Source organism: Myodes glareolus, chromosome 9, assembly GCF_982192425.1.
Source record: "Myodes glareolus chromosome 9, mMyoGla1.1, whole genome shotgun sequence".
Lineage (NCBI taxonomy): Eukaryota > Metazoa > Chordata > Mammalia > Rodentia > Cricetidae > Myodes > Myodes glareolus.
The window spans coordinates 2,014,449-2,034,387 of NC_142034.1; the positions used below are offsets into that span (position 1 = coordinate 2,014,449).

A 19,939-nucleotide genomic window follows, 5' to 3' on the forward strand; every position below is an offset into this window, starting at 1 on the left:
TTCTTTCTTAAGAAGAGACTTTTCATTGTTCCCCATTGTGCCTCTCTTTCATATGCTCTCAATGGGACGGACAGCTGAGATTAAAAAGCTAGTAGCAGGTACGGCTCAGGACTGTGTTGTAAAGAAGCATGTGTGTGGAGGCGGCTCTGACAGTGTGGGGATAGCACCTGGGTGGCATCCTCTACCTGTGAGGGCCCTGCATGAATGTGTGTCCGGCCCAAGAAGCAGCACCCTTCCAAGTACAGCACAGCCCCCCAGGTGCAGCACAGCCCCCAGGTGCAGCACACCCTTCCAGATGCAGCACACCCTTCCAGGTGCAGCACACCCTTCCAGGTGCAGCACAGCCCCCAGTTGCAGCACACCCCCAGGTGGCATCGCGGACACTCCAGTTCCCTCTTCCTTTCAACTTCAGTTCTTCTCAGCCTGTGGCCCCAGAGGACAGATGAGTGGCGAGACAGGGTGGGCTGCATGTACCTGCTGATGCTGTGTGTGGCTTGTACCCGTAAATCCCACTGTGTCTAGTGTGGGGGTCTCCATCCCATCTGTGCACCTCATCCTGGTAGGTTCTGGCTGGGAAAAGCCAGTCACCATGCTGTCTGCATTTGCCACATGGGGCTTCCAGCTGGACACGGCTCCTTCCTTTCTCTGCTAGAACCAACTCGGCTAGTCCACTCAGAGCACTAAAGTTGTGGGCCACTCTTTCAGAACCTTGCTCTTGGCGGTTTGGAGGCGCCACCAACATGTGTAGCTTTGTCTTCGTACAACGGCTGGTTATATGATCATGCAGTCTGGTGCGGTATGGCCTGGTGGAGAGACGTTTTGAGCTTTCTATGGGAAGGGAGAAAAAGGAAAGCTGGCTTTCCTTCTCAAGCCAGCGTCTGAACCTTAGGCACCGGCAAAGGGACAATCTGTTCTCTTCATGGTGGGTCTCAGGATCCTCTCCGCTGTCCAACTTTTTCCCCCCCCCCTCAGGTTTCTCTGTAGCTTTGGAGTCTGTCCTGGAACTAGCTCTTGTAGACCAGGCTGGCCTCAAACTCACTGAGATCCACCTGCCTCTGCCTCCTAAGTGCTGGGATTAAAGGCATGCACCAACACCGCCCGGCCTCCAACTTGTCTTTCTTTCCTTGCATTGGCTACTGAGGGGTTTGAGGAGACCTAGGGTGTTCATGGGAGTTTATCACTGCCCCTGGAAGGACACTAACCATGACCTGCTTCAACGAGTTAGCCTGTGAGTGCGTGCCCTGCACCTGAGAGCTATGTAACCCTGGCCGGCCTCAGACTCCCAGAGTCTGCTTGCCTGTGTCTCATGTCTAGGATTACAGGCAGGCTCCATCCCACCTCTACACTAGACATTTCTAGGCACTGACACCTGCTCCTTCATCCAGCATCTTCTAACGATGCCTGGTTTAAAATGTGTGACTTGTGGAGATGACCTGCCTTGGCTGCTTGCTGGTGGAGAACTGGCCCAGTGCGGAAGTGCTTGTAGGGAAAGACCAGCCAGCTCTGCCGCACTGTGGGAGGCCTCCAAAAGCAGGGATGAGACTGGGCCACACTGCCAGTGTCGCATGGGTGGGACACAGTAAATGTGCATAGGAAGACCCTCCCCCTACTGACCCCCACTAATAAGATGGCGTTCACTTCCTTTCTGAGGACACCCCACCCCTGTGTTTTTAAGATTCTTCTCATCTTGAAAGAAATCTTAAAATATTAAAACTTTTAAAATAGATTTTAGGTTTTCTTTTCTCTTGTGCTAGTTAGTCCTAGAACAGCTGTGTGAGGTAGGAGGAGACTCCCCAGCTCAGGGAGCCTGTAACTTCCTAGTCCATTCCCTCTTCAGTTTTGTCAGGCAACCAGGCAGGGAGCTTGGATCCGCCAGTGCATCTGAGGGTGAGGGTAAAAGCAGGCAGCCCTGTTGCTGACCAGGAGGCTGTCCTGAAGGCCTACCCTGGCTAGGGTTTCTCCCTCCAGCCGTACTTAGCTCTGTGCCTCACTGCGGCCGGTGGGACTGAGGTGATACAGACAGATGGGCGTGGTGGGGCCGTCAGTCACAGGGTTCTGGCAATGGTACCGCAGGTGCATCTGATTGTGTGTGTCCCCACCAGAAGCTGGCGGGGCCGTCAGTCACAGGGTTCCGGCAATGGTACCGCAGGTGCATCTGATTGTGTGTGTCCCCACCAGAAGCTGGCGGGGCCGTCAGTCACAGGGTTCCGGCAATGGTACCGCAGGTGCATCTGATTGTGTGTGTCCCCACCAGAAGCTGGCAGGGCCGAGATGCTGGACCACGCCGTGCTGCTGCAGGTGATCAAAGAGCAGCAGGTGCAGCAGAAGCGCCTCCTGGACCAGCAGGAGAAGCTGCTGGCTGTGATCGAGGAGCAGCACAAGGAGATCCGCCAGCAGCGACAGGAGGATGAGGAGGACAAGGCTAAGCCCGGTAGGTAGAGCCCTGGGAGCAGACAGCCAGACAGGCCAGGTCTGGGGCTGGACCTCAGGCTGGGTGGCCAGAAGTGTGGGAGGAAGATTTTGGTTTTGGTGAGTGATCCTTATTTTTTTTATTTATCTATTCATTTATTTACTTATTTATTTTTAGATTTATTTGCATATTTTATTAGGTGTGTGTGTGTAGGCTAGAAGAGGGTGTCAGATTACCTCTATCTGGAGTCACAGCAGTTGTGCGCTGCCTGAATAGGTGTTGTGAATGCAGCTCTGATCTTAGCAATAACAGTGAGCATTCTTCACTGTTGAGCCATCTCTCCAGCTCTTAGTGATTCTTAGCTGCCTGAAAGTTTCTTTTCGGTCAGTGAACTAGCAGCTTGTGTTCATTTCTCTGGCCAAACTGACATTCACCTTCATTTGCAGCTGACATGCAGCCAGAGCCTGGGGTAGCAGCACTCAGACGACAGGAGGAGGAGGCCGGGGACGAGCATGCTGATGAGCCAGTGGAAGATGGCCCTCCACAGCCTTTGCAGCCTAGGGGTCGCCCTGCTCCCCCACAAGAGATGGGCCAGCAACCCCTAGGGGAAGCTAAGGCAGTGCCAGGCAGAGACCTAGCTGACCTTCCTGCTGGTGGCCCTGACAAAGAGCCCCAGGGGGCCCAGACTAAGTTAAGAGAAGACCAGAAGGATGCTGTGCTCAAGGTGACTGGAGCTGTGAAGGAGCTAGTCCCTGGGAACTTGGAACCAGAGCCCAAGCCAGACCCTGCTGGGGCACCCAAGAGTCCAGAGAAGCAGCTTGCAGAGGAAGTCGCCAGGCAGCACCAAGATGCCTTTGGTGCAGGTTCCCAAGAAAAGAAGGAAACTGTAAAGGAAGCGCTAGCTGCTGGTGCCGATACTCCCAAAGAGGCTGGCCAGCCCTTGGCAGGGGCAGAGGCTAAGGGCTCTCGCACAAAGTCTGGGCAATCTGGACCACAGCAAGAACCCCAGGCCATCCCTAACGAAGGTCAGGATTCTCACCCAGAGGTAAGAAGTGAGGTGCCCCGAGGGGTTCACATATCTGCTGAGGGGCAGCACAGAGGAAAGGGGGATGCCACCATCCAGGAGGCAAAGAAGAGGCCAGATACAGCTGTGCCTGAGGGTCAGAAGCCAGAGAATGTCAAACCCAACCGAGACTTGAAAGTGCAGGCTGGCTCTGACCTCCGGAGGAGACGGCGGGATCTTTCCTCTCACCCAGAGCAGGAACTGGCTCCAAAGGATGGAGTCATCATTAGCTTTAACTCCCTGCCTAATGTACAGGTGAACGACCTCCGCAGCGCCCTGGACTCCCAGCTCCGGCAGGCTGCAGGGGCTGCGCTACAGGTGGTACACAGCCGACAAATCAAGCAGTTGCCTGGAGAGCTAGAAGAAGCGTGAGAACCAGGCGTCGGAGAGTAGCTGGTGCTATCCAGCGACACCTGATTGGAGGCCACCTTCTTATGTCCCAGACATCTTGTCACTCTGTGGTACACTTGCTCCAAGGCTCCGTCAGGGCACTCACAAGCCCACGTATGGCCTGGGCCTTGCGTCAGCTCCACTGCTGCACGGGGGCAGCGCTTGCCTGTCCCGATTCACCAGCAGCAGCACTGGTAGCAGGGCGGGCAGCCTTGGAGTTGCTGGTCCTCGTCTGACTCACAGCCTGTCACAGCCAGATCCCACTCTGACTTGACGTCCCATGTTCTGCTTGGTGTGGGAAACCTGCCGTAGGCGACTTTGTCTCCCCATGGGGAGGCCCAGGATTGGGTATGATTTGGGTTGGGAGGAGGAACATGGCCCTCCTGGTTTCCTGTCATCCACATTCTTTGAAATTGATTATGAAACAAAAAATAAAACACCACTAACATCTAGTGAATCAGTTGGTTTACCTAAAGGAAAACTAATGCAGGATCTGGGATGGCACCAAATGGGGCCTAGAGGTCATGGGGTACACTCAGCTCAGATGGGTGAGTGCAGCTGGGGACCCTACAGCCAGCTCAGTCTTCTCTGCCATGCCGATCCCTGCTATAGGGAGGAGGTTGAACAATGGCACGCTTACACCAGGACAAGCCTTGGGATGTCGCATGCATCTGCGTGGCCTCAGACTCAGAGGGTAGAGCTGTCAGGGCTGTGTTCCCAAGTCAGAACAGGAACACATGACGGTGTTGTCTTTGAGCAGAGACAATGTTTTGTCAATCCCTCACCCAGTAAGGCACTTATGAGATTGAGGGACAAGAACCTGGTTTGTCCCCAAGCCCTGCCATGAAGGGCTTGGAAGGCCTCAGTCTCAGTGGGGTCATATATGAACCAGGCCAGACCACACCCCACTGTGTGTTCTCTCTGCACCTCTTGGAATATATTTTATTACATTTTTTTAATTTAGATTTTTTATGTGTATGAGTGTTTGTGTGCCCATATCTGCATCAGATATATGTGGTGCCCTTGGAGGTCTGGAACAGGAGCTGCTCTACGGTGCTGGGAATCAAAGCTGGACCCTCTGAGAGCAGTGCCCTCAGACACTGAGCATCAAGATGTCGCTGGACAGCTTGAAAACCAGCAGATGGCAGCAGTGGAAGCTTCCACAGGCCCTCTGCAACTGTGTGTGGCTCACACAGAGGGGGTGCGCCAATGGAAGGCAGGTCTCAGGCTTCCTATTAGCCTTTCTGACTAAACACAGTTCCAGATATGCGATTATTTGGTGGTGAGATGTCATCTGTAACTCTCATCCCCTTGCCGGGACTGGGGTTTCACACAGCTTGATTTTCTTGAATATCCCCCTTGATTCGGGTTCTTCCTGGTCTGCGTCTGCTGTAGAGCAGGCAGCGCTGCCCCAGGCGTGGGGGGGTGGGGGGTGTGTGGCTGCTGAACTGCAGAAGGAGACAGTACCTCCCTGTGGGTCCTGTAAAGGCTGGGCACCTTTAATCCTAGCACTCCAGGAGGCAGAGTCAGGCAGAGCTTTGAGTTCGAGGCCACCATGGTCTACAGAGTGAGTTCCAGAAAAACAACAAAAAGGAACAATAGATCTCATTTGAGGCTAAGACATTTGCTGTGGTTCAGTGTGGCCCCTCTAAAGCTCAGAGGTTCCAATTAGGATACAAAGGTAGCGCCCTCACTGAGGCATCTTTTGTACTGTATTCTCCTGTCCCCTGAAGATTCAGCAGGAGGGCCCTCACAGTACTGACCTTGACCTTAAGCCTCCAGTGGACGACCTTCAAGAGCGTGTCTGCAATGACCTACTTCCTGAAGTTTCTAGAACCTCCTGAAGTTTCTAGAACTTCCCAAAATAGAACCACTAGCTAGGGACCAAGACTTCACTAATACTAGTCCATGGGAATTGGGTTTGTGTGTGTGCAGGAATCTAATATTCAAACCATGACAGAGTGGGAGAAGTGGGCCCTGGAGGCCTGGCTGAGTTTGTGAGCCTGGGCTGTGCTGGGCCGGGAAAGGCAGTGGATGTCTGTCTGCCACTTCAGGGGGAGGATGAAGAGACAGCAAGAGAGAACAGTTTGCCAGACAAGCTCGAGGGGACCTGAGTTCAGTGGGGCCCAGAGTTGGAAGACTTAAGGAAGAAGAAGCTATAGTCTGAGCTGTCAGGAGGACTTGAGGATGCTGTGGCAGGCTGGGAAGTCTCAACACTGAGTATAGGTGGCGCTTCTATGGAGGCAACCATTCATCCTGCTCTTGGCGGCAGCAGGTGGGTAGACTGTCGAGTCACACCATCAGGCCCCTTGAGACCAGACACCACAGTCCATTGAGACAGAAACTAATTGACCTGGCTCTCTGCAATAGCCAAGTCATGTCTGGAGGTGGACTCAAGAGTATCGATCACAGTTTCCTAGAGGCGGAAGAGATGGTTCAGATTGCTCTTGGAGAAGACCCAGGTTCAATTTCCAGCATCCATGTGGTGGCTCATAACTATCTCTAACTTTGGTTCCAGGGAATCCAGCATCTTCTTTGTGCCCTCCTCCCCCAGTCACCGAGCACACACACAGTATACACACATACATCTAAAACACTCACAAACGTTAAATACATTTCAAACTAGAAAATCTGGCTTTTCTCACCCTGCTAAGCCAGGCCAGTTCCAGAGTAGCAGTTGGATGCCGCAGGGAGGCTGATTTTGACGTAATGTGTAGGGCACGAAGGTCTGGCCCCGTTCTGGAACTGAGGCTCTGAGACAGGTGCAGACTGGTTCAAGGACAGCAGCACGACCTCCACACCTAGAAGTGGGACTGAGCACTACCCACGTTTCCCAGCAGGTGGCACTCATGCACGCGGAATCCCTTGCTGAACTCTGCTTTTTTGTTGTGTTTTGGTTTTTGGTTTCTCAAGACAGGGTTTCTCCGTAGCTGTGTCTGTCCTGGAACTAGCTCTTGTAGACCAGGCTGGCCTCAAACTCACAAAGATCCACCTGCCTCTGCCTCCCGAGTGCTGGGATTAAAGGTGTGCTTACACTTTGAATTTTTAAACTTACCATATGAAGAGGGAAAGAAGGAAAGCCAGGAGCCATCACCCGTGACAGGCTGCAGGGATGGCTGTCCCCGCACTGAAAGTCTGAAGCAGAATGTCCTTGTTTTTTGTCCAGAGAAGCCTCTGCCTGATTCCTGGACCGCCATCTACATGCACTGGTCGCACTGGGCTCGCTCCCCTTGTGCTGTTGTTGCTGAGGGATCTGCGGTGTGTTTTGTTCACAAGCAGTTGGATCCAGGGCCTGGTGTGCTAGACTGAGACTAAATACTTTTGATGAGAACAGTCGGATTTTTGGTTTGTTTGTTTTTTTTTCTTTAAGAGTTATTTAATCTTATATTATGTTTTGCCTGCATTCATGTCTGTACCATGTGTGTGCCTGGTGCCTGCAGAGGCAAGAAGAGGGTGTTGGATGCCCTGGAACTAGAGTTAAGAGATGGTTGTTAGCTGCCATGTAGGTGCTAGCAACTGAACCTGGGTCCTCTAAGAAAGCAATGAATGCTCTTAACTGTTGAGCCATTTCTCTGGCCCTTGATGAGAACAGTTTTAAGTGGGATCCTTTGGCAGACTTCTATGGCCCAGACCTGCCACCTGCTTTTTGGGGGGAAGAGGGCAGGTGTGCTGTGGATGCATTGTTCTTGGGAGAAACCAGTTCCTTACACCATGCTGTGTATAAAAACCTGAAAACTGTGCCGTATTAAATAATCTTCATTGCTATTGCTGTTACATCTTAATTGAAATCAGATCCTCACACACTGCTGGTAAACAAACGCTGCCCCGCCCAAGGTTCAAGTCAGCCAAGAAGAAACATAAACACCAGCCACACCTTCTTTCAGTCGCCAAAGCTCTCCGTGTGTGTCATCAGTACAAGGCGCCTGTGCCCACAGCCCTTCGTAGGTGCCTCCATTAGGTCTTCTTGGCCTGAAAGAGAAAGGATTAATTTCCAAGTCAGTTATGGTTTAAAAGCACGACATCCACCACATCAAATGCCACAGTCTCCAAAGACACTAAAAAGCTGAAGTGCTGGGGTGTATGTGGGGCACCTGACTGAGCTCACCTAAAAGCTGAAAGCCTGGACCCTGTGACTGAGTGGATGTTCTACTAGGTGCTGTTTCTGCATTAGCAGCCCTCAGCAGCACTCGTGGCGCTCCGGGAGGCGGCCAGCATTAGTGGCGTTCTAGGAACCTATCCTAGAATAAGGACCTAAGACTTCTGCAGTCCAAGTCCCCATTATCGGGCGGCACCCACCAAACAACGGAAAGGAAAAGCCAAACGGGACGCGCCCACCTACCGCGGCGGCGAAGCAGCTCCTCAGGGCCTCGAACTCGCGCGCGCACAGGTCCTTCCTCAGGCGGCCTCCGGGGGCGGTGGAGGCCTGCACGCACCTGCCGTACGCCGAAGCCTAAGGGAAGACCCGACGGCAGTGCGGCCTCCCCAGGGCTGCTATCCTCCCCACCTCCGGCTAACCGGCTCGGCCCGCTGCTTACCTCGGCCCCGCAGGCCGCCAGATGCTCCGGGAAGGCTCGGAGGCGGCTCCGCACGCGCCCCCAAACGGCTCCGTTGGCGGACATGAGCGGTTCTCCCAGGCCCCTGTGGACGCCGCCATATTGGCTCCCGCCTCTTCCGGCGTCGAATCGGCGAACATCCGGCCCCTACGCCCATACTGTTTTCTGATTGGTCAGAGTCGCCGGCCTGTTCTTCTGTCATTGGTGTTAGTGTTTGTCCGTCTCTAACTGGACTTCGGACGGGCCTCCTTCCTGCGAACGATTGGCTGGAGGAGCCAGAGCTGCGCAGTGATTGGAGGAGCGAAGCCTGGCGGAAGCGGGGCAGGCTTGGGGGGGAGTTCCTTGGACCATGGCGGCGGCGCCGCCGCTCCGGGACCGCTTGAGCTTCCTCCAGAGGGTGAGTGAAGTTCCCAGGGGCTACTGACACCCGGCGCCCGGGGATCTCGCTAGATTAGCGGGGATGGGCTGCCCAGCAGCTGCCAAAAACGAGCCAGCCTGCTCTGCTAGGAGGAGGAGGTGGCCAAGGGCGGCGGGCGACCTCCAGCGGGGCCCTGGGAAACTCGTACATCTCGGGGGGACAGGAGGCATCTGGAAGGCTATAGCTACAGGGTGGGGAAAGCGGAGCCTGTTGTCAGTGTGATGCCCATATCACGGAGTCCCCCAAAACCAACCAGGAGACCTGAGTCTGGGGTGTAAAAGCAAAGGGCCTTTATTCTTACACAAGTTTGCAAACTCGGTTTCCCCGTGTGTCCAACGTATTAGAGGGATCGGAGAGCCCCGAGCTCAGTTAGAGCTGGGTTTTTATGGTAGCAGAGGTGGGGGTGAGGGGTTTATAAGGTTCAGGACCCCTGACTGGCTGACATTTGTCTAGGGGTGTCCTGGTGAAAAGCGGTGGGTGTGTGCTGGCAGGTGATCCTATCCACAACAGGTTGGAATGTTAGGAATTGTCTTTGGATGATCTGTTCCTGGGTGGTCTCAGTTTGTGGTCTGTGCCGGGACCAGGTATTGATTGCCTCGGGGTAAACCACTGAGACTCAGGCCTCTGTTTAGCTTGTCAAGGCTGGGCCCTATGGTCAGTTGTTGAGTGAAACAAGATGACTGTCCTAGGCTTCCTGACTGGAGCTGGATGGTACTGAGTGGCCCAGGGGACCCTTCTTAGGCGGTTAAGAATCCAGGCTGCAGGAGGTCAGGTCTCTTATGTAGAGGCTGGGGCAGGTTCTTACGTACTGAACTCCACAGATCGCCTCCTCCGTCATTGTGGACCGAGAGCTTGGTGAGGCCGTGTGGGACCCTAGCTGTGTCTGTATACTTGTCTGAAATATTCCCAAACCCTACCCTCTTGCCCAGATACTGAGTCATGAGAAATATGTGTTTACAGATTTCAACCAAATAAACATACACTTGCCAGCAGGCCAACATGGCCATGTTGATGCGTGACTATATAGAATTTAAGTTAGCCGTTCTTGGAGAGCCACGAACCCTTCAGGCTGAGCATTTCTAACTCCTCGGGTCTGGTACTGTGCCTGTCCAGTACATGGAGAGCCCTGAGGTTCTTGCTGTTGCTGGTTGATCAGTGGGTATTTAAAATATCCTTCCATTTATGAGTGTAAGAGGCTGGGGCTCAACCTCATCTTGACCTTAGAGAGCCCTCATCGATTCCCCACTTTCCTGGGGCCACTCATCCTTGCCAGAGCCTGGTTAAAGCTGTACTAGGGTTATTCTGGTCCCTCGTAGGCAGTCTCCTGGGCATTTTTAGCGCTGGTGAGTTTGAGGCTTGCTTCCAGTCATTTGGTGGCTGGGACCTATCCTGTGTAAGGTGGCAGCTCCTCACGATCCTCATTCCTCTTCAGCTCCCCATTCTCTTGAAGGGGACCTCAGATGATGACATCCCCTGTCCAGGCTACCTGTTTGAAGAGATTGCCAGTATCCTTCTGCACTGTTCCTGTTGGCGGGGGCAGGGGAGAATAAGCAGTGGGCATCCTGTCATAGCAGGAAGTGTCACTGGGACAAGGGTGGGTTCTTCTGCTCTCCCAGGAGCAGCAACAAGCTCTTCTTCCCAGCATCCAGAAATATGTGTCAAGGGTGCACTAAAAACTGCCGTACCAATGGCATAGACCCAGGACACTCTAAAAGTTCTGGTGTTGGGGCTGGAGAGATGGCTCAGAGGTTAAGAGCATTGCCTCCTCTTCCAAAGATCCTGAGTTCAATTCCCAGCAACCACATGGAGGCTCACAACCATCTGTAATGGGGTCTGGTGCCCTCTTCTGGCCTGCAGGTATATACACAGACAGAATATTGTATACATAATAAATAAATATTAAAAAAAAAAAAGTTCTGGTGTTGGTGAAACCAAAGCCTGCGGTAATGGTCTTTAGGCCCTGTGACCTAAGCAGGGTCATGGTCAAAGGAGGGTGGATTTGTCTCGCCAGTGGGTCCTGTGTCTGTCTGCTTCTTCCCTAACCCAGATGTCTCTTAGAAATTTCCCATGAGTCCCTGGGCAGCAGCCAGTGCCTGCTGGAGTACCTTCTGAACCGCCTGGACAGTAGCTCTGGCCACGTGAAGCTCAAGGTGAGTCCCTGAGTAGCAGGCAGCAGACCAGGGCTCAACCCCTGCCCAGCCAAGGCCAGGCTACGGAGGACAGGCCTTAGCCCTATTGAGTGTCCTGTGCCACAGCGGCCAGCCCCAGGAATCTGTCCACTCTCCAGGTGCTGAAGATCCTGCTTTACCTGTGTGGTCATGGCTCTTCCTCCTTCCTGCTCATCCTCAGACGAAACTCTGCTCTCATCCAGGAAGCCACGGGTATGGAAAGACACGGGTGTGCCCAGAGCAAGCGGCCCTGGGTGGAGAGACATAGGCCTCGGGTGCTGGGCTTGGGGCTTGGGGTCCCGATTGGTACGGGCTTATAAATGGAAATGTGTCTGGGCTGGAGGTACCCACCAAGGGTCTCTGGGGAGTGGTTCCTAGCCCTGGAAGGATGATGCAGAACGGTCATGGACGGGGGTGCTGTGGCCTGTGCAAGGTCCTGAGCCAGGGAAGGCTTGGGAGTAGCTTAGTGTGATAGAAGAAAATCCGATTTTCCATGATAGAAGCTTTTGAGCAGAGGGAATTTAGCTCAGGTCTCACCAGCCTAGGAGTCAGTATATAAATCCTGCCTGAAAGGCCCTGATAGAAACCTCAGGTCTACCATCCAGGCCCTGAGAAACCTCTGAAAGATTCCTGCTGCAGGTAGGTGAGAGAGGATGGACCCAAGGAAGCAGTTCCTTCCAGTGTGTGTAGGTGGCGTGGTCTCTGGCAGACAGAGTGACTGTTGTGGAGTCAAGAGGCCATGTTAGAAGGCCCTGAGGAGGGGCTCAGGTTCACCCCGTCTGGGAAGGTTGGGTTTGGATTCTGCGGGTCATAGGCAGTGCCCGGGCTCAGCCTGACCTGTCTGACTTTTACCCTGCAGCTTTCTCAGGCCCCCCTGACCCTCTTCACGGGAACAGCTTGTACCAGAAGGTGCGGGCGGCTGCCCAGGTGAGCCCAGGACGGGCCCAGAGCACAGAATGCAGAGTGGGGGCCCAGAGCACAGAATGCAGAGTGGAAGGATGTCTGTGAGGGGCCACTGTGGTCCTGCCGCATGGAACCGGCACAGCCCCTGTGCCTGGCAGGGCAGCTCAGGACGGGTGTCTAAAGCGACAGAGCTGGTGGGGATGGGTGGAGCGGCAGTCTCAGCTGGGACTCTGAGCGCCCACTTCTTCATCTAGGACCTGGGTAGCACCTTGTTCTCAGACGCCGTGACCCTGCTTCCCTCCCAGCCTCCCCAGGCCCTGCCTCCAGCAGGTATACCGCTCTGTTGTCCACCCTCAGTCACCATCGGAGGTGGTCCCTCTTAGTTCCTGTGGGCTGGTCTGCATGGAGGCCTACACTGATGCCAGCGTCCTCTTTCAGGCATGGGTGCCCAGGCCAGACCTAACAGTGCTCTCCAGGGCTTCGGCTACACGAAGGCGTGGGGCCGGACAGGTACGCACAGGGCTCCTGGGTAGGGGTGTGAAGGGATGGGGTCAGACCTCACTGGCCTCTCATTAGCATCTCCCAGCTACACCACATGTGGACCCACCTCCTGGTGTGCTCGCCTGTGCTTCCTCTACCCAGCTGGGAGGAAGGTAAGGCAAGCTGGCCGGCTCTACTTGACAGACAGGGAGAAGCTAGACTTAAGTCCAGCTGTCTATGTCAGCCTTTTCTGCTGCTTGAGGGGCAAGGGTCCAGGCTGTGACGGGACCTAGAGGGTCACCTGTGCAGGCTGTAACAGTGTGGTGTATGTGGGTACCTGTGCCATCAGACACTGGAAGTTTGTCAAAGGTCTATAGAGTAGCACATAACGGAGCAAGAAACCTCAGCTGTCCTTGGCAGGACACGAGGCCATATCCAGCTGCGTCGAGCTGTGTGTAGCTGTTACAGATGGGCCATTGTGCCTCTCGGGGGCTCTGACTGATGCTTTCACTTGGAATCCCTTCTTCAAAAGCGAGGATGGGCCCCCGACACTTGAAGGAAGGGTCTGGGATATTTTCAGTTCCCGCAGCTCCACCTTAGCTGTTGTAGACTAAGTGTCCGGACCACGGTGCCTGGGATTTATGGTAGCAGCTCTGCTACCCGCAGCACGCGTCTTTACCTCCCTGGATCCGAGCAGGCAGTTGCCCTGGCCCCATCCTGGAGAGCCTGGCTGGAGGTAGGGAGCACCCGTCCCCTGCTGATGCCAGCTTGCTGTCCACAGGCTCTGCAGGCGAAGGCTTCCTCTCCACGATCCAGAGGGCCGCAGAGGTAGTGGCTAATGCTGTGCGCCCTGGGCCTGAGAACCCCAGCACCCAGGGGCCCTTGCCACGCGGTGACACCTACCAGCCTGCAGTGACACCTTCAACTGGCCACACACATCCCAGCACTGGGAATCTAATCCTTGGGGCCAAAGGTATGGAGGCAAGGATTGCCACTCTGTGGATCAGGGTCGTTCCTTTCTGTCAGGTGTTAGGGCAGGGAGTGAGACACTTTATAGATATGGAGATAGATGTTAACGCTGCCCTGACTGCAGGAGCCCCAGGCTTCCAACCCAGCAGGAAGCACCCACCCATTTTGTGTGCCTGGAGCTTCTGGAGTTGCCCTGTAAGCTCAGGACAAACCCCCTTGTCTCCTAGGCCAGAGTCTGAAGGAGGTGGCATGAGGCCTATGGAAAACCCTGGGGTCTTGCCTACCATTCTATCTTTCAGCTGTGAGACACCAGCCTGGGCAGGCTGGAGGAGGCTGGGACGAACTGGACAGTGGTCCCAGTTCCCAGAATTCCTCCTACACCAGCAACCTGAGCAGGGCCTCGGACTCAGGCAGTCGGTCTGGCAGCGACAGCCACTCTGGCGCCAGCCGCGAGCCAAGCGACCTGACCGAAAGGTGTGTGGGATAGGTGGCCGCCTGTCAGCTGGGGTTTCTGTGGCTGTGAAGAAACACTGTGACCATGGTGACTCTTACAAGGAAAGCATTTAATTGGGGTGGCTCACTTACAGTTCAGAGTTTCAGTCCATTGTCATCATGGTGGGACATGACAGCATACAGGCAGACGTGGTGCTGGAGAAGTAGCTGAGAGTCCTCTATCTGCAGGCAACAGGAAGTGGTCTGAAACACTGGGCAGTATCTTGAGCATATGAGAACTCAAAGCCACACTGACACACTTCCTCTGACAAGGCCACACCTCCTAATGTTTCCACTTCCTTTGGGGACCATTTTCTTTCAAACCACCCCACCAAAGAGGTTCCTTGACCTCCAGGCTGTACCCTTCTCCAGTGCGGGAGCCTAGAGGCTGTTGTCCCACCTGAGACCTTGATATCCTGACTTGGCCATGTCATTTTGCTCTTTCCAGGGCTGAGGCCATGGCCCCAAATGACTGCCAGCCAGAATTGAGCCTAGTGAGAACCGTGACACAAGGATCGCGTGTCTTCCTGAGCCGAGAGGAGACCCAGCACTTCATCAAAGAGTGAGCTGCCCTCCTGCGCCTGCCCCCTGCGGGGTGAGGGACCGGCTATGACTGAGTGTCCCCATCCCTCCTCTGTGTCCCCTCCCTGTGCAGGTGTGGGCTGCTCAACTGTGAGGCTGTGCTGGACCTGCTCCTCCGCCAGCTGGTCGGGACCAGCGAGTGCGAACAGATGGTGAGGACCAGCCTGGGGAGCAGGGGACATGGAGGATGTGCGAGGAGCCATGGAGAGTTGACTCCCCCCCCCACCCCGCTTCCTACCCACAGAGGGCGCTGTGTGCCATTGCCTCCTTTGGGGGAGCTGACCTCCTGCCTCAGGAGCAAGTCCTCCTCCTTTGCCGACAACAGCTGCAGGAACTTGGTGCAGGCAGCCCTGGACCTGTGACCAACAAAGCTACCAAGGTGGGCAGAGGGCCCTGGAAACAGCAGTCTCTCAGCACCCACTGCCCTGGCAGTGGTCCCCTAGCTGGCCGTGATCAGCGTTTGGTGGGCACGTTCCTACAGCCCTGCTCAGTGTGTGGTGCCCCCGCCTGGACCCCCACCCACCCACACCGCTTCTGTGCCAACTCAGCACCGTGTCCGACACACGGTCCACCTGCTCCAGAAAGTCTCCCCTGGCCTCAGCTCTCCACTCTGTCACAAACCAGGGTCTCAGCCGTGCCCCCAGGGGTCTCCCTCATGCCCTTCCTGGCTAGTTGGTTGCATCCCTAGCCACTTCTGTTGTTTTACATTTTGAGACAGGGCCTCACTATGTAGCCCTGGCTGTCCTGAACTCTCTTTGCAGACCTTGCTGGCCTCAAACTCACAGAGATGCCCCTGCCTCTGCCTCCCGAGTGCTGGGATTAAAGGCGGGCGCCACCTAGATGGGGTCAACATTTTCTCTGTGGTTGTCAAACTGCAGGGTCCCAGCCACTTAGTCCAGGTTAACTGTGCCATTAGCACCTGTTAGCTCCCTTTTGGTCACGCCACCCAGTAAACGTGGGTGACATCACAGGAACGCATGCCCAGAGTGACCAGATACGTCGGGTCTCCTCGGGACCTTCGGTTTCGGTGACGTCTGAGGGCTCTGAGGCTGGGACTGCCCTGTTTCACGTGTCCCTCCGGTCCAGCAGCACATGGCTGGGTGTCTGCCTTGGTCCTCACTGTTCCCAGCACTAAGCAGGAACCCCCTCCTTCCTGTTCTCCTCTAGATCCTGAGACACTTTGAAGCCTCCTGCAGACAGCAGCTCCCTGCCCTAAGGCCCTGTGCCCAGCCCAGCTCTGCAGCTACTCTCGTGGGCCCAGCCGACCTGCTGACCAGCCCTGTGCCTCCCCCTGGGAGCCAGGTCTTCCTCCAGCCTCTAAACTCCACCACAGTCGAGCCCAGGAACCCTGTGCCCGCTCCTTCTCCAGACATTTTTCCTCCTGCTCTGGAGGATGCCAGTGAGGTCAAAACCCAACTGGTATGTTCTAGTGAACAGGGGCCAGGATGTGAGCAGGATCCGGAGAACACAGACACCCCAGAGGGTAGCTCCAGTACGTGCCTGTGGAGCCCCAACTCTTTGTTTGAGGGGATGGAGCTGGTAGCCTGCCCCCGCCTCCCCTGCCCCGGCTCCCAGGATCTCCAGCCCGGTCCACAGAAGGTGACCACAGAGCCATCCGCCTTCCCGTTTCTAAACATGTGACTCTCTGGACCCCGCCGTTCAGAGTTCCCTGGTCCTCATATTGAGGACCCAGGACCTCATGGCCTCGTGTCCACCAAGGAGTGGTCCTCTCGCCCCCTCTGGCCCCTTTCTTTCATCTAGAAAGCTGTGGTAAAGCAGTCTCTGAGCCAGTCGATCCCTGTGGGACCATCCAGTGGTCAGAAGAGTCACTGAAGAAGACATGGGCCCTCAGTGCTGACCAGCCAAGATGGAAGAGGATCAACTGGTGCCTCAGAGGATGTCTGGATTTCCGTTGCTTCCTAGGAAGTTGACTCTGGCCATGCCCCTGGGATTGGCCTCCCTCTTCCTCCTGCCAAGAAGTCTGCCCATGGCTGGAGCCACCTCAGAAGTTTCCTGCTTCTTGTGGTAACAGCTACAGGGCAGTGCTTCCCCAGGGCTGTTGGCCACAGCGCCTCCGCCCCATGCTGCTCTGACTCCAGAAGGCTAAACACAGAGGCCAACCCCTCACCCTGGCTACCTCAGTCCCTGTCCGGACTGTCCCTTTGCTAGGTGCTGGCCATGGCTGTGTGAACTTGAATTCCTATGGTAGCAACTGGCAGGTAGCAGGGCTGTGGTGCTGACCTTGGGTACCCTGGGCAAACCCTGCCTGCCTGACCTCAGAAGTGAGCACTAGTAAGGGTTGGAAACATCGCCTCGGTTCTTAGTTGAGGTTCTAACCTCAGATCCTTCTGTAGGGAGGTCACAGCAGCTGGGAGCCACAGCCTTCAGGCTAGGGCACTCGGGGGTTGTGCCTGTGATCCAAAAGGTCTGGTTTTCAGCTTCCTTAGCCAAGTGCCCTGTGGTATGCCCAGTGTCAGGTCCCTGTAGGACTCTGCTCTGGATGCTCAGCTTGTCACAGTTTTCTACAGACTAGAAAACTGGGGGAGTCTAGTGAACCTTCCTGTCCATCTCAGAAGTGGCTGTGAGGCTGCAGCGCGCACTTTCCCAATAAACACCAATGTTTACACAACCCGCTGTGGTAGGTTATTAATAAGGGGCGTACTTCAAGGACTCCTTTTCCTGAATGAGACGGGTGTTTTCTCAAGTGTTTGGTGGATCTTCTCGGTGGTGTGGCTTTGCCCTCACCCTCAAGCCCAGAAGGATATCATGAACGGAAGCTGTGGGTACCCCAGTCCAGGATGAGCAGTGAACGTGAGGTGTTGTCCTAAACCCCACCGGAGTCTCAGAACACAAGTGCTGTACCCTGAGCTGTTGTCCTCGCTTCATGTTTATGTAGTGAACTGACACCATAGTTCACAGGAAACACTTCAGGGGCATTGGTGTTTTCCTGTGGCTGTGTTCATGTGAGTGAGTCAGATCCGCTAGGACCGGAGTTACAGAGCCGTTGTGGTGCTGGGAACCGAACCCAGGTCCTCTGGAAGAGCAGCCAGTGCTCTTAACCTCTAAGCCATCTCTCCAGCCCCAGAATGTTACTTTTACAGTGTGGCTTTTTCTGGGAGTCTTTCTGTTAACCCTGGATACAGAAACATTTTCACAAGGGTTCAGCTGGTGAATCGGGGTTCCAACGGGGTCGTAAGGGCAGAGGAAGGCTCATGGCTGCTGAACCCCTGGAGTGCTGTTTTTCCTAGTAACTGCTGATGACGTGTGAGGGGGGGCTTGCGCTCCTTCCCCTCCTGTAAGAAATGGTAACAGACTTGATGCGGTGAGGGTCTCCTGTGGCTGATTTGTTCACCGCAGCTTTGCTCACCAAGACTGGTAACAGATCTTAAACAAGATGGTAGATCTAACAAATAAGGTCAACAACAGCATCCATACCCTGGAGGTGGAGCCTGGGGTGTTAGGTGCCAGCAGGGTCGGTCACACCTGCAGAAGTGGTTCAGTGATGAGGTAGTACCCTCCAGTAGTTGGGCTGGAGCTGTCAATGCGTAAAAAAGACTTAAAACGTCTTGGCCCACCCCTCAGACTTAAAGTGAGCCTTAGCCTAAGTATCAGACATACTCTGTGTGGTGCACCCCTTTAGTTCCAGCCCTCAGGAGACAGAGAGACTGCTCTCTGTGGATTAGAAGTCAGCCTGCTCTCCAGAGGGAGTTCAAGGTTGGTCAGGGCTACACAGTAAGCCCTGTGGAGGGGAAAAAAAAAAAAACTATCAAAGGGGAAAAGCTGTGAATGCCACAGATAAGGGAATGGAAAGATGAGTCAAAGACGATATTTTTAGGTCAGATGTCTCCTGCAGACTCATGTAAAACTTGTCAAGAACACAGATCACTGAAACGCTAGGCTGATAAAGGCACTTGCTCCACACACAGCCTGGCACCTGCGTAGTGGAAAAGGAAGTGTATGAAGGTTATCCTTTGAGCTATGATGACTGTTCTTGGTTGTCAACTTGACTATCTCTGGAATGAGGTACAATCTAGAATCGTGGAGATTTTCTCCCACACCCGTGGGAGATTTTCTGCTTGGTTTGAAGTGGTTGAGTCCACTTCTAGTCCAGACCTCTGAGGTGGGAAGACGGAGGCCTTCAATCCTGATCTTTTTTGTTGTTGTTTGTTTTGGTTTTGGTTGTTTGTTTTTCCAAACAGGGTTTCTCTGTATAACAGACCTGGCTGTCCTGGAACTCACTCTGTAGACCAGGTTGGCCTGGAACTCACAGATATCCTGCCTCTGCCTCCCGAGTGCTGGGATTAAAGGCGTGTGCCACCAACACCTTGCCACTCGGCATGATCCTGATCTTGAAGTGGGAAGACACGGGCCTTTAATATGGGCCATCTTTCTGCTGCATGTCTACATAAGGGTATAGAAGAAGACAGCTTTCTCTGCCTTCTTGCCTTGCTGGCACATCCATTCCCTCACTGTCATTGGAGTCCACTTCTTCAGGATCCCAGCATCGACAGAAGACCAGTGGAGACACCAGCCACGTGGGACTGACTGAGCAACTGCTAGATTCTTGGACTTTCTATTCACAGCCGGCCATCATTGTTGGACTAGCGGACTAGCAGCCTGTGAATTATTCCAGTAAATTGTGTGTGTATGTGTGTGTGTGTGTGTGTGTGTGTGTGTGTGTGTGTGTGTGTGTAGAAAGAGAGAGAGAGAAAGAGAAAAAGAGAAAGATTAATTCATTCTGTAAATTCCATGGCCCCAGAGAACCTAGACTGACCCACACACCTCTACATGGATCCCATGGTGTGAGTGTGTTCTCATGTGTATACACACAGGAATTTAAAGTTCAAAACTAGAAAACCACCCAAATTACCAAGTGTATAGAAGATCTGGACAGACGTGCAGGAATATGTTGGATGCATGGCAGATAAGCACACACTTAAATCTTCACCATCTGAGTAGGTAGCTCAGCTAAGCCATGGGACTTACAACCGCTCGCCTATTAATGGACTAAAAGAACAAGATCCCAACCTCCACGAGCTGAGGGGGACACACCAGCTGGAGCTCACGTGACACCGGCCACGCAGTGTCTGGAAAACAACTCGGCGGCTTCTCAAACAGCACTGATTGCTGTCCTAGGAATTTGTGACAGACAAGTGAAAAGCTATATTTATACAAAAGTCAGTCCGTGTCCTCATCCGCTTCCATCATATTTACTCAAGCATGGAACAAAACCTGGGTCATTCTAGAGATAAGAAAGGTAACATGTCATCACAGGCTGGAATGCTGGGGAGAGCGGCAACAGCATGCACCCCAGAGCTCTCCTGTGGGGTGACAGGAAGACACTATGTACCTCGCGTCCCTGACATTCAAGAAATAAAACAAAAGGACCCAGCCAGCCTGTCCTGGAAGTGGGGCGTGAGACAAAGACTCCACAGGGTTGTCCATGGAGGTGGAAGAGTGACTGCATCTGAGCGGATGGTTACCGCAACAAAAGGATGCGAATTTTAATAT

The 19,939-nt window shown here is 54.2% G+C and overlaps 3 protein-coding genes across 7 annotated transcripts in view; 2 read left to right on the forward strand and 1 right to left on the reverse strand.

Moving 5' to 3' along the window:
* The window catches only part of Slc38a10 (solute carrier family 38 member 10), a 46,418-nt gene extending 42,103 nt beyond the window's left edge, over positions 1 to 4,315 (forward strand). The window contains exons 15-18 of one of the 5 annotated variants that reach the window (XM_048429393.3): positions 75 to 98; positions 2,255 to 2,431; positions 2,857 to 3,455; positions 3,729 to 4,315. In XM_048429393.3, coding sequence (XP_048285350.3) covers positions 75 to 98; positions 2,255 to 2,431; positions 2,857 to 3,455; positions 3,729 to 3,845 — 917 coding nt within the window. In that variant the 3' untranslated portion in view covers positions 3,846 to 4,315. Of the gene's footprint in view, positions 1 to 74; positions 99 to 2,254; positions 2,432 to 2,856 lie in introns of all 5 variants that reach the window. The other 4 variants (XM_048429387.3, XM_048429389.3, XM_048429391.3 and 1 more) reach the window with 4 other exon arrangements.
* Positions 4,316 to 7,603: 3,288 nt separating this feature from the next.
* On the reverse strand, positions 7,604 to 8,523 carry Ndufaf8 (NADH:ubiquinone oxidoreductase complex assembly factor 8). Its single transcript, XM_048429355.3, has 3 exons — positions 8,399 to 8,523; positions 8,203 to 8,313; positions 7,604 to 7,832 (listed from the first exon to the last, which is right to left on the reverse strand). The coding sequence occupies exons 1-3, from the start codon at positions 8,480 to 8,482 to the stop codon at positions 7,818 to 7,820; spliced, it is 210 nt and encodes a 69-aa protein (XP_048285312.1). The 5' UTR covers positions 8,483 to 8,523; the 3' UTR covers positions 7,604 to 7,817.
* A 176-nt stretch (positions 8,524 to 8,699) lies between these two features.
* Positions 8,700 to 17,057, forward strand: Tepsin (TEPSIN adaptor related protein complex 4 accessory protein). Its single transcript, XM_048429353.3, has 13 exons — positions 8,700 to 8,813; positions 10,267 to 10,339; positions 10,893 to 10,984; positions 11,122 to 11,215; positions 11,862 to 11,929; positions 12,160 to 12,235; positions 12,344 to 12,415; positions 13,167 to 13,358; positions 13,654 to 13,828; positions 14,295 to 14,408; positions 14,502 to 14,580; positions 14,673 to 14,807; positions 15,596 to 17,057. Exons 1-13 carry the CDS (start codon positions 8,766 to 8,768, stop codon positions 16,067 to 16,069), a joined length of 1,692 nt encoding a protein of 563 aa, XP_048285310.2. The 5' UTR covers positions 8,700 to 8,765; the 3' UTR covers positions 16,070 to 17,057.
* Positions 17,058 to 19,939: the final 2,882 nt, after the last annotated feature.